At 56.7% G+C, this 11441-nt stretch overlaps 2 protein-coding genes across 3 annotated transcripts; one reads left to right on the plus strand and one right to left on the minus strand.

Annotated features, from left to right (window-relative positions):
* The first annotated feature begins 1561 nt into the window (after positions 1 to 1561).
* On the plus strand, positions 1562 to 3674 carry RASD1 (ras related dexamethasone induced 1). Of its 2 annotated transcripts, none has more exons than XM_032989064.2 (2): positions 1562 to 2010; positions 2339 to 2531. In XM_032989064.2, the coding sequence occupies exons 1-2, from the start codon at positions 1725 to 1727 to the stop codon at positions 2422 to 2424; spliced, it is 372 nt and encodes a 123-aa protein (XP_032844955.1). In that variant the 5' UTR covers positions 1562 to 1724; the 3' UTR covers positions 2425 to 2531. The 2 variants fall into 2 exon arrangements, with proteins under 2 accessions (XP_032844955.1, XP_032844954.1); XM_032989063.2 differs by having other exon boundaries at positions 1573 to 2010; positions 2268 to 3674.
* A 915-nt stretch (positions 3675 to 4589) lies between these two features.
* MED9 (mediator complex subunit 9) lies at positions 4590 to 9966 on the minus strand. Its single transcript, XM_042798804.1, has 2 exons — positions 9800 to 9966; positions 4590 to 6356 (listed from the first exon to the last, which is right to left on the minus strand). The coding sequence occupies exons 1-2, from the start codon at positions 9949 to 9951 to the stop codon at positions 6140 to 6142; spliced, it is 369 nt and encodes a 122-aa protein (XP_042654738.1). The 5' UTR covers positions 9952 to 9966; the 3' UTR covers positions 4590 to 6139.
* Between the last annotated feature and the right edge of the window lie 1475 nt (positions 9967 to 11441).

The raw sequence follows: 11441 nt of genomic DNA on the forward strand, positions 1-11441 counted from the left end.
CTGCCTGACAGCACACTGGTCCCTCCGCACAGCGACACTCCCGTGTCCCGAGGGCTGTTCCCCGGGGAGCTGCTGCCTCGGGGTGACACCGGTTCAGCCCAGCACCTCTGCGGGGATGCTGCAGCCCCAGGCTCCAGCTCCAGCGAGACCAAACAACTCAGCACCCCAAAAAGCTCAAGCCCTGGGAACAACCCTGCTACCTGCACCCCTGCGAGCATCCTTGCTCCTCCTCCTCCTCCTCCTCCTCCTCCTCTTCCTGGCAGCGCCCTCGCCCCCCCCCACCCCAGGACCCCACAGGGGCTGCAGGGCCCTGTACAGCAGCTCATGCCCCCAGCCCTGCCCGGGGCAGTACCTGCAGGTGCCACACCCAGCCACGCCTTGCCACGCCCTGCCACGCCCCGCCAGCCGTGCCCCTCCTGCCCCCTAGCGGGGAAGTCGGCGCGGCAGCGGCGCTGGGCTGGGCTCGGGGTTAGGCTGGGGCTAAACTGGGCTCGGGGCTGGGCTGATCTGGGACCGGGGCTAGGCTGGAGCTATGCTGGGGCTGGGACCGGGGCTAGCTGGGGTCGGGTTGGAGCTGGGCTGGGATCAGGGCTAGGCTGAGGCTGAGCTGGGGTCAAGGGGAACGCAGCAGCGCTGCAAAGCCCGCCTTCCGGGGGGCACCGGGCAGCCTCCAGCCCCGGCTGCGGTGCCCGGTGGGACGGAGATTTCTCTCCGCTCCCGTCCCCTGCCCCGCCTGCAGGAGCACCCACCAGACAGGGACTTTTCTCCGGTCTCTCTGCACCAGGAGCAAGTGTAAAACGGAGTAAAACCACGTCGGGGAGCCCCCGGTTCCCCACCGCCCCGCCCGGGTCCCGTGGGGAGCCCCGAACAGGCTGAGAGGGCGCCGGGAACCGGGAGCGGGCTGCGAACGGGGCAGGTAGAAAGCACCGGGTCCCCGGGCTGAGCTGCAAAGGGGGTCGGCTTGTAAACAGGACCGGGAGTGCGAACCGGGCTGCGAACGGGGCCGGGGTGTGCAGCACCGGGAGCCCCAACCGGGCTGCGAACGGGGCCGGGGTGTGCAGCACCGGGAGCGCGCACCGGGCTGCGAACGGGGCCGGGGTGTGCAGCACCGGGAGCGCGCACCGGGCTGCGAACGGGGCCGGGGTGTGCAGGACCGGGAGCCCCAACCGGGCTGCGAACGGGGCCGGGGTGTGCAGGACCGGGAGCCCGAACAGGCTGCGAACGGGGCCGGGGTGTGCAGGACCGGGAGCCCCAACCGGGCTGCGAACGAGGCCGGGGTGTGCAGCACCGGGAGCGCGCACCGGGCTGCGAACGGGGCCGGGGTGTGCAGCACCGGGAGCGCGCACCGGGCTGCGAACGGGGCCGGGGTGTGCAGGACCGGGAGCGCGCACCGGGCTGCGAACGGGGCCGGGGTGTGCAGCACCGGGAGCCCCGAACAGGCTGCGAACGGGGCCGGGGTGTGCAGCACCGGGAGCCCCAACCGGGCTGCGAACGGGGCCGGGCGCTGACTCAGCCGCCGCCGCCCCGGACCGTGACGCGCCGAGGGGCGGTCGCTGCCGCCTCCATATAACGCGGCGGCGGCGGCCGTGCAGAGCTCATACCGGCCTTTCCTTCGAGGGGAGAGGGGCTGAGCAGCCGGGCTCACATCGCCTTCCTCCACCTCCTCTTCCTCCTCCTCCTCCTCCTCCTTCCTCTCGCCGCAAGCTGCACCTTCGCCGGCTTCAATGAAACTGGCAGCAATGATCAAGAAGATGTGTCCCAGCGAGGCCGAGCTGAGCATCCCCGCCAAGAACTGCTACCGCATGGTCATCCTGGGCTCCTCCAAGGTGGGCAAGACGGCCATCGTCTCGCGCTTCCTCACCGGCCGCTTCGAGGAGCAGTACACCCCCACCATCGAGGACTTCCACCGCAAGTTCTACAGCATCCGCGGTGAGGTCTACCAGCTCGACATCCTGGACACGTCGGGCAACCACCCCTTCCCAGCCATGCGCCGCCTCTCCATCCTCACAGGTACTTGTCTGGGGAGCACCAGGAGGAAGGGAGGGGTTCCCTTTGCCAGATTTCAGGTGTTCTTGCCCAGTTTGGAGGTGTTTCCCCAGTCCCGGGAGGAGGGAGGTGGGATTTTGTGTGTGCACGGGGTAGACAGGAGGACGCAGGACCCAGGTCCTGCTCAGTCCATCCCTCCCCAAGCCTCTATACAGCTTAGGCAGTGGGTGTCAGGGTGTCCCCATCCCTACAACCATCTCACATTCCCTCTTTGACCCCAGGAGACGTGTTCATCCTTGTCTTCAGCCTGGACAACCGGGACTCCTTTGAGGAGGTGCAGCGCCTGAAGCAGCAAATCCTGGAGACCAAGTCGTGCCTGAAGAACAAAACCAAGGAGAACATAGAGGTGCCCCTGGTTATCTGCGGCAACAAGGGTGACCGGGACTTTTACCGGGAGGTGCAGCCCCGGGAGATCGAGCAGCTGGTGGGAGGGGACCCCAAAAAATGCGCCTACTTCGAGATCTCGGCCAAGAAGAACAGCAGCCTGGACCAGATGTTCCAGGCGCTCTTTGCCATGGCCAAGCTGCCCAGCGAGATGAGCCCCGACCTGCACCGCAAGGTCTCGGTCCAGTACTGCGACATCTTGCACAAGAAGGCGCTGAAAGGCAAAAAGCTGCTGAAAGAGGGGGGCCGGGGCAGCACGGAGGAGGCGTACGGCATCGTGGCCCCCTTCGCCCGGCGACCCAGCGTCCACAGCGACCTCATGTACATCCGGGAGAAAGCCATCGGCGGCGGGCACGGCAAGGAGAAGGACCGCTGCACCATCAGCTAGGAGCCCCCGCTCGCCCCGCGACGGGAAGGAAGGGAAGAAGGGAAGAAGGAAAGAAAGAAGGGAGGGGGGAAAGATGCTCATTTCCGAATTGACTTTGGGCAGGCAGGAGGGTGGGCAGGCGCCCACTTGGGCAGAGGAGGGGGGGGGGGGGTGTCGCCTCTTCCACAGACTCCTTCCTCCCGAAGGATCGCTTTCATCAGCTCCCTCCCCCGGGGGTGAATTTTGGGAGCAAGGGATGCGGAGGGGGAGGCTTTGGAGGGCAAGAGGAGGGTGCTGCTGGGACCAGGCTCCTCCGGGCAGAGAGACGGGGAAAGGGGGAGCTGCCAGGCGGCGAGGCAGGAGGATGAGTGTGAAGGGCACGGACCTTGGTGTTTCTTTCCCTCCCGAACCACTCAGCCTCGGGCAGTACCTTCAGGAGGGAGGGCAGAGGCCTGCCAGCACCTGCCTGGGGCTTTGGGGTTGGTTTTTTGTTGTTTTGTGTTTGTTTTTTGTTGTTTTGTTTTGATTTTTTATTTTTTTAACTTGAGAAGCTGTGCACGGACTCTGGCTCTGTGTTGTGCGTTCGTCTGTGTCTGCAAAACACGTGCAGAAGACACTCCTAAGCTGTTGCAAAGACATTGCAGAGTTACAGCCCCGATGGACCAAAAAACTGACTCTTGTTTACATTTGTCTTGTCTGATTTGCAAGATTTGGGGGGGGAGGGGGGGTGGGAAGGGTTTTTTATATAATAATAGGCACTTTATGTAGGTATTGTTTGTCATTGACATGAACAAAAAAATCTTCAAGTGTTTCTACCGTGGGTGAAACTTGATGTTTTATTTTTTCTACAAATTAATAAAATCTTTTTAAAACGACAGCTGTGGGTTTGCCTTTGCTTCCTCGCCTAGCCTCGTAGCAAAATCAAATCCTGTTAAACCGAGACCTGAGCCCAGCTCCGAGGTGCTAAAAACAGCCTCTCAACTCAATCCCTTTATTACCCCATTTTCTCCGACTCCCAGTGCAAAGGTTTCCGTCGCTGCAAGCAGCCAATTTCTTGCCACACAGGGTAACGAGGGGCCACGCACAGAGTTAGTTACTCAAACGGGTCACCAAGCCAGGACTCTTTCCTCACTTCACTAACACCAAGTGACGATCCTGCCAGCCCCATGACATGCCAGGCATTGGCATGTCATTCACTGCAGAAACCAACCAAACTGACATCACTTCGTTATAAAGAGCTGATTGTGTTTTGTGCTTTTTCCCAGTTAACCAAGCACACTTTAATGATGTCAACAAAGAGTGATTCATTTACGCCCCGTCCGGGATATTGTTTTTATTTTGCAATATGAGTAAAGGAAGTACTTTGCTCGAAAGGTCACCTTTGCATCTGATATTTTTTAATCTCTTCCTAAGTAACAAGCTGCAGTAACCATTGCTAGAAGTGAAAGGCAAAAGGGAAAGTGCTTCAAAGAACAGCTCTCCCTGTCTCCAGATTCTGTTTCAGTTCATTTTCAGTCCCCGCTCCCCCCTCAAGCAGCAGAACAAATCTACGTTTAATACATATTGACAGCAAAAAAATGCTATCAAAGCCACAAAACTAAGATGGGTGAGTGAGACTGCAAACCAAACCACTTCAGTTTGTTTGAAACTTGGATTCAAGTTGACAGAGTTAACTTGTTCCTGTGCTAGGTGCCAGACATTTCTTTGGAAACATGCTGTTTCTTCCAGCTCTGCATATGCCCTGATTTCACAGGAACAGCAACTGGCAAAAAAAGTGAAAACACCATCCAGGCATGAGACACAAGAATTTATTGACCTGAGACAGGCAATGGCTGGCAGAAAGGTAATTTCAGTAATAAAGAGCGTACATTGTGCTTTGTTTATCTTGGTGTTCTGCTTTACTCAGAGTTTACACACTGGCACCTTCCCAAAGAAAGTACTAGTGAAGTATTCCAGCAGGGACAGAGTAATCTCTGCTACAGGTGAGTTGCAACCACCTCAGCTCCCAACGAGCAGAATTACTTGCCTTTTGGTTTAGGAAAGGAAAAATCCTTTCCAAACAGACCTCACTTCTCTTTTTTTGAGGGCATGAGTGCTGCCCACCCTCAGATGCTGGTTCTCAACACATCCTGTACTCGCTAGCTGGTTTTTCATTTCTTCCACTACTGACCTTCACCATCTTCCAGCACAGTTCAGAGAACTGTGAGAAGATTCAAGGTCCTGCTTCACCTTTGTGAGTTGGCGAGATGCAGGGCTGCTTACCAGGTTGTCATCTGCCACCGTAACAGCTCGCAGAGGGACAGAGGGCAGGGAGCCCTGGGATCTGTCTAAATGCGATACAACATTCAAGAGCTTTCCATCAGCTGTTGGCAAATGTTCAAGCAGCTCCAACGCTCGTGTTTGTGGGAAGCCCCTGGAGCACTTCGGATGTGGAACTGACCCGTCCTGTTGAGCCTGACTTCTGTCACATATGGAATAACTAAAAGCTCTTGTCATTTATGCCCTTTGGTTTGATTCTGCTTGCCCTTCCTCTGCTTTAAGAGCAAGCTGCGCTCGCCCAAGGCTTATGCACCCAAACCCTACCAAAATCCACTCCCCTGGCAGTCTCTGCTTTGCTTTCCCAAGTCACGCCACTTCCAAAAAAGCCATGTAGAGACACAGGAGCTGGGCCCAGGCTACGCGCGGCCTCTGTGCTGCCAAAGTCCTGCCCCTGCTCAGCCCACATCCACTCAGTGAATACACAAGAGGGGTAGTTTGGAATTTCTAAATCTTCACTCAACTCAGACACAACCATCACTTGTTTAAAAAGAGAGAGAGAAATACAAAAGTAATTGAAAGCAATTATTCCTCTTTCGACACACGCAGACTGGAAAGCGCCCCAGAGACCCTTTCCAGCAGCAGGGCCAAACAGCTCATGCTTCCCTCTTATGCCCCTCCTTGAAGTTTGGCCACATTTAAGTGAAAAAAATTGCAGAAAATGCCTCCTTTTTTCTCATTGAAGTTAACTAGCAGGTACTTTGACCCTTAGTGAGGAGAAAACATAACGTCTCCTGCTTGTTTGAATGTAAAAAAAATACCCAACCCCACCCCAAGAGAAAACAGAAGAGATGCATACATAAATGCACAGTCCTACAGCAGATCAAAGTGAATGTACCGCTGTAAACATCATACGTGAAGCACACAGTGTTCTGGTTCAGTGTCACACGCCTGTGATCCACACAGACACAACTTCAGAGCAATGAGACCAAAAAAGCATAAAAGAAAGAAAAGCAAACTTCCGCCACCTTTTCCTCTCCTGTTCAGCCAGAAGAGGAGGCATCTCGGACCCAGAGAGCTGAGCTCCTACTCCTTGGGGATTTCAAACATGCAGAGGCTCTTGTATTTCTGCAGCAGCTCATTTTTGGTCCGGACCTGCTCCCGCAAGTTCTGCAGCTGCTGCTGCTGCTGCTCTGGGCTCACGCCGATGCCGGGCATGGAGCTGATCAGCTTCCTCATGTCCTGGAATTTGTTCTTGAGCTCATTCAGCACCTGGTGAACATCCTGGCTGTCCTTGTCCATGCTGCAGAGGAGAGAAAATGGAAACACTGTTCAACTCTCCTACTGGAAAGAGAACGACCTGCTGGGGCAACTGTAATTTCCAGTGCAACCAGAGCTTAAATTGGAATTCAGTGGGAAACTTTTACTCTTGGTATCTAACCATACACACCTAATTCACCTACCCCAATAAAATGGACACAGATAGATTTACAGACTGGGTAGCCTCTGGGAAAACTGATTTCCTGATAATTTCCAGCACACAATCCACTTACCTCAGGACCCATCAATCGGGTTAGGAGCCTGTCTGCAGCATTAAAACATTACCATGGAGCAGGCTAAATTCTCCCTGTTTGAACTCCCCTATCTCTCTTTGGGGAAGGTAAAATTACAAACGTATGTCGTGTGTAGGCACCTGGAAAAAAAGATCTCAGTCTCACCAGTGACCTGTTGCTGCTGTAATACACAGAATCAATGCAGTCAAAACAGCTTGACAACAGAAAACAGAAACTGTTCCCCAAAGCATCAGAGAGCATCCAATGGCAGAGAAAATGGTACTTTGGAGCTTTAAAATGACTCTCTGGGGATATATACCTAATAAAAGAGAAGCAATAGCTTACTTTTTTGTTTGTTTGTTTGTTTTGTTTTGTTTTGTTTTTTTTTAAGAGCAGCACAGTTGGTTCTGCAGCCAGCTCTGCACTTTTCAAGGATCAGTGTTGTCTGAGGCAGCGTCTGCCCTCAAACCCTCGTTAGTATCCGCCTCCAAGTTTGTTAGCACCAGCAAGAAGTTTTACTGATTTCGGGCAAAAGCAAGTCCCTGCTTCCAGGGTGCCTGTTAATAATGAGAGCAGGATTCTAATGGTCTTTGAAAACTGGGAGCCTGTTCAATAGCCAGGCCTAAAAATAAATCTGCTTGGCATGACCAGGGCAGAGAGGTGCTTGATTATAACTTTGGGGAATCATGACATGACTGAGAGTAAAACTTTTAACCAGATGGTCGCCGTTTGTTTCAAAAGCCTGTTGGAACAAAATATTCATTACTCCCTTCTAAATAAAACTGCAGCTGGTACTATAAAGTATGGCCATTATGCAGGCATTCATGGTCAGGTCAGCAGTGGAAAAATACAGGCACACACACAACTTCATGGCACGTCTGGGGAAGGATGGGTTGACACTGCCTTTAATCCACCATAGCTGCAGGCTGGCTTTGAGAGCAACGTCCTCCCCGCTCCACATCTCCCCAAGTCTTGTTCCCTTCCCCACACACAGAGAAGCAAGGCTGCCTGTCCGGCTGGTTCACCCAAAGGAATAATTATTTCAGGTTGTTTTCTGTTTTGGTTTTTTTTTTTTTTTAATTTATTCTTCTGGTGGGTGGTTTTCCTGCTGGATGAAGTCACTGAAGCGAATCCCTCTTTGAGGGCATGGACAGGCAGGGGTGAGGAGGTGCGGGAAGAGGCTGCAGCTGCCTGCAGTAACACGGGATTCAACGCAACGTCCAAGCACAGCCTGTGCTGATGGACCGCACACAAGACCTGGCTTAAGGCACGGCGTTCTTCGTTACACCAGCACAACCCACCATCAGTGGAGCTACGCACTGGGACCTCAGCAGCGATGCCATTTGACTGCACAAGGTTGAAAACATCAGCCAGCCCTGCTTGGGAAAAACTTTCTCCGGACCCAAACAACAGGAAAGAGCACGTGCCCTTGAATGTAAGCAAATTTAGAGGCTACATCCTCGCTCCCGAGCACAGAGTCACCTTGGAGATGTGTCTTCATGGCTGAGTCAGTGTCAAAACAGCAGGGCTGGGCTCTGCAACTAGCAGCAGTGTTAAAGGATAATACATTTGCCATCTGTCAGGGACATGAGGCAGCACATCCCACCGCTTGCCTCTGTGGTCCTACCCACCTGCAGCACTGTTCACCGCACCTACGTCTGCTCAAGCCGCCCAGGAAATGCTGTGTGCGAAGCTGAGGGAGGTAGTTGGGTAGTGGGAGTGGGTGGCTCAGCAGGAACGGGCACAAGATATCCTAGGGACTGTCATCTGCGGGTCACCATGACCTGCTCAGTGACATACAGGAGTCTGAGAGGTGTTGGCCCATGGCTGCTGCCCACTTTGCTTAGGTACATGCATGCAGCTGGCAGTTGGCTTAGCTTCACTTGTGTGGTCTGGACAGATGGGGAAAAATCAAGATTAGCGGCAACTGTGCACCCCCGGAACAACTGGGAAACTGAGGGAAAACAGAGGGTTTGCATTTTCACACCAGTTCTGTATCTGGACTGGTGTGTCGGGAGGTATTCAGTCTTTCCTTGACATGGCTCGGGCTGCAGAGCGATTCAGGGTGAACCTTTCTCACCTTTCAGACATGCTTCATGCAAGCGAAACATCAGTAGGACACAAACAGGCCTCAGCTCCTAAATAAGCCAGTAACAAGGGAATTCGTGCTTCCCACATCCCTCGCCTCGCCCCACAGCATGCCCAGGCGAGAGCACGGAGCTGGCCTGGATGGCTTTTCATGGCAGAGCCATGCCCCTACCGGGACCTCAGAGAAGAATCTCCGAAGGGGTTATCTTGGGCCAGAAACATTGCAGCTCTTGGGACTCTTGTACAAGTACCTTTTACGCCTACAGTACTTATCTTGAGGCAGGAAGAGAACAATTTAACACATACCACTGCAGAAGCCATCCTCCTTTTTACAACTCCCCAGAAATGGGCTGTACTCCTGCTGCAGCACTGCCTGTACTTTCTGAGGCTGTTATCAGCCAAACAGTACAGCTATCTGGAGCAATATCCAGCACAAGTAGAACGCTCCTGCTCCTGGGTGTTAACGGTGGGGCAGTGTACCTGGGCCACGGGAGCACCCGCAGCACCCAGAGACCCAAACACCACCCAGGTACTGGTGTGACTCAGAGCAGAGACGGGCGTGGGGCTGTCCCCTGACACTCCTCCCAGGAACTCCGGCTGGGAGAAAAAAAAAGGGCAAAAGGAGATGCTGCGAGGTTGGAGAGCATCACTAGGGAGGTGACCTCATTGCCCTGCTACCCATCCGCGGCACCCTGAGGATGCTGGCAGTTGGAAAGCATAATTAGAAGGAGGATCCCATCGTCCTGCTCCTCTTCCAGGGCATCCCAGGGATGTTGGGGGCTGGGGGAACATCACGGGGAGGGGGATGCCATTGCCCCACTCCCTCTCCAGCGCACCCTGAGGATGCTGGCAGGGGGAAAGCATCGTTAAAGCGGGGACCCCGTTGCCCCACTCCCCATCCGGGGCACGCCTGAGGATGCTGGGGGTGGGGGGGCGTCGCTGGAGGAGGCACCCCCACAGCCCTGCTCCCCACCCGGGGCACCCCGCGGATGCTGGGGGTCGGGGAGCACCCTCGGAAGGGGGGGGGGGGGGGGGGGGGTGACGCCGGAGCGGGGTGAGGCGCCGGGGCCCAGCAGGGCGGGGGGGAGGCGGCGGCCGCCGTTACCATTTGATGATGTCGTGGACGAGCGGCAGGAAGGAGAACTCCTCCTGCGCGGGGGGCGGCGGCGGCGGCGGCGGCGGCTTCTGCTCGGCGGGCGGCTCGGGCGGCGGCGGCTCCTCGGCGGCGCGGGCGGCGGCGGCGGCCCCCGAGGCCATGGCGGAGCCCGGCCGGCCCCGGCGCCGCGCAGTGACGGAGCCGAGCGGGGCGGAGCGGAGCTGGGCCGCGCTGCGCTGCACCGCCCCGCCGGGCCCGCGCCGGGGCCTTTCCGTGCGCCGGGCCCGCGCCGGGGCCTTTCCCGGAGCCTTTCTCTGCGCCGGGGCTAGGGCCGAGCTTTTGTCTGCGTCTGGCTCTGGTTCTGAGCCTGAGCCTGAGCCTGAGCCTGCGTCTGGGTCTTGGTCTTGGGTCTGGGTCTGAGCCTGGGTCCGGGTCTGGGTCTGGGTCTTGGGTCTGGTCTTGGGTCTGGCTCTGGTTCTGAGCCGGAGCCTGGGTCTGGGTCTGGGTCTGGGTCTTGGGTCTGGTCTTGGGTCTGGCTCTGGTTCTGAGCCTGAGCCTGCATCTGGGTCTTGGTCTTGGGTCTTGTGTCTGGGTCTGAGCCTGGGTCTGAATCTTGGGTCTGGCTCTGGTTCTGAGCCTGCGTCTGCGTCTGGGTCTTGGTCTTGGGTCTGGGTCTTGGTCTTGGGCCTGGGTCTTGGGTCTGGGTCTGGCTCTGGTTCTGAGCCTGAGCCTGTGCCTTGGTCTTGGTCTTGGGTCTGGGTCTGAGCCTGGGTCTGGGTCTTGGGTCTGGGTCTTGGGTCTGGTCTTGGGTCTGGGTCTGGCTCTGGTTCTGAGCCCGAGCCTGCATCTGGGTCTTGGTCTTGGGTCTGGGTCTGAGCCTGGGTCTGGGTCTTGGGTCTGGGTCTTGGGTCTGGTCTTGGGTCTGGGTCTGGCTCTGGTTCTGAGCCCGAGCCTGCATCTGGGTCTTGGTCTTGGGTCTGGGTCTGAGCCTGGGTCTGAGCCTGGGTCTGAATCTTGGGTCTGGCTCTGGTTCTGAGCCTGAGCCTGCGACTGGGTCTTGGTCTTGGGTCTTGGGTCTGGGTCTAAGCCTGGGTCTGAGCCTGGGTCTGGGCCTGGGTCTTGGGTCTTGGGTCTGGGTCTGAGCCTGAGTCTGGGTCTGGGCCTAAGTTTGGGCCTGGGTCTGGACCTGTGCCAGGGTCTGGGCCAGGCCTTTCCCTGAACTTGGACTTGAGCTTGTGCCTGGGCCAGGCCCAGGTCTCGGTCCAAGCTGGGGCTGGGGCTTGGGCTGGGCCTGAGCTTGGGCCGTGCCCCTGCGACCTCCCCGCCGAGCCCTGGCACATCGCCCTGCACAGGGCCGAGCTCTGCGCAGGAGGTTGGAGGAAGGACAGAGCGGGGGGGGTCCTGCGCCCCGAGGGCTGGGTGAGGAAAAGGGATCCCCCTGAACCATCCTGTGGTGGTTCCTGGGTCTCCCCAAACCATCCTGCAGTGGTTCCCAGCCCTGCGGTGTGCTCAGATCGCTGTCCCAAGCCTGCATGCCTCCCTCCCTTTTGAGTGCAATCCTTGGGGGCTGAGGGAAAAATTGCATTATTTTGTGTTAATAACCACAGCAGGGTTTTGCTGTCTCTTTTAGATCCCAGTTTTTGGCCGTAGT

Source organism: Tyto alba, unplaced genomic scaffold (genome assembly GCF_018691265.1).
Source record: "Tyto alba isolate M040663 unplaced genomic scaffold, T.alba_DEE_v4.0 Super-Scaffold_28, whole genome shotgun sequence".
Lineage (NCBI taxonomy): Eukaryota > Metazoa > Chordata > Aves > Strigiformes > Tytonidae > Tyto > Tyto alba.

What these genes read in the sequence shown, in the direction of transcription:
- RASD1 (XM_032989063.2), top strand. Translation starts at nt 1,725, where the DNA reads ATGAAACTGGCAGCAATGATCAAGAAGATGTGTCCCAGCGAGGCCGAG. An exon ending in CCGCCTCTCCATCCTCACAG is followed by an intron (nt 2,011 to 2,267) that starts GTACTTGTCTGG and finishes CTTTGACCCCAG; the next exon opens with GAGACGTGTTCATCCTTGTC.
- MED9 (XM_042798804.1), bottom strand. Translation starts at nt 9,951, where the DNA reads ATGGCCTCGGGGGCCGCCGCCGCCGCCCGCGCCGCCGAGGAGCCGCCG. An exon ending in GTCCACGACATCATCAAATG is followed by an intron (nt 6,357 to 9,799) that starts GTAACGGCGGCC and finishes TCTCCTCTGCAG; the next exon opens with CATGGACAAGGACAGCCAGG.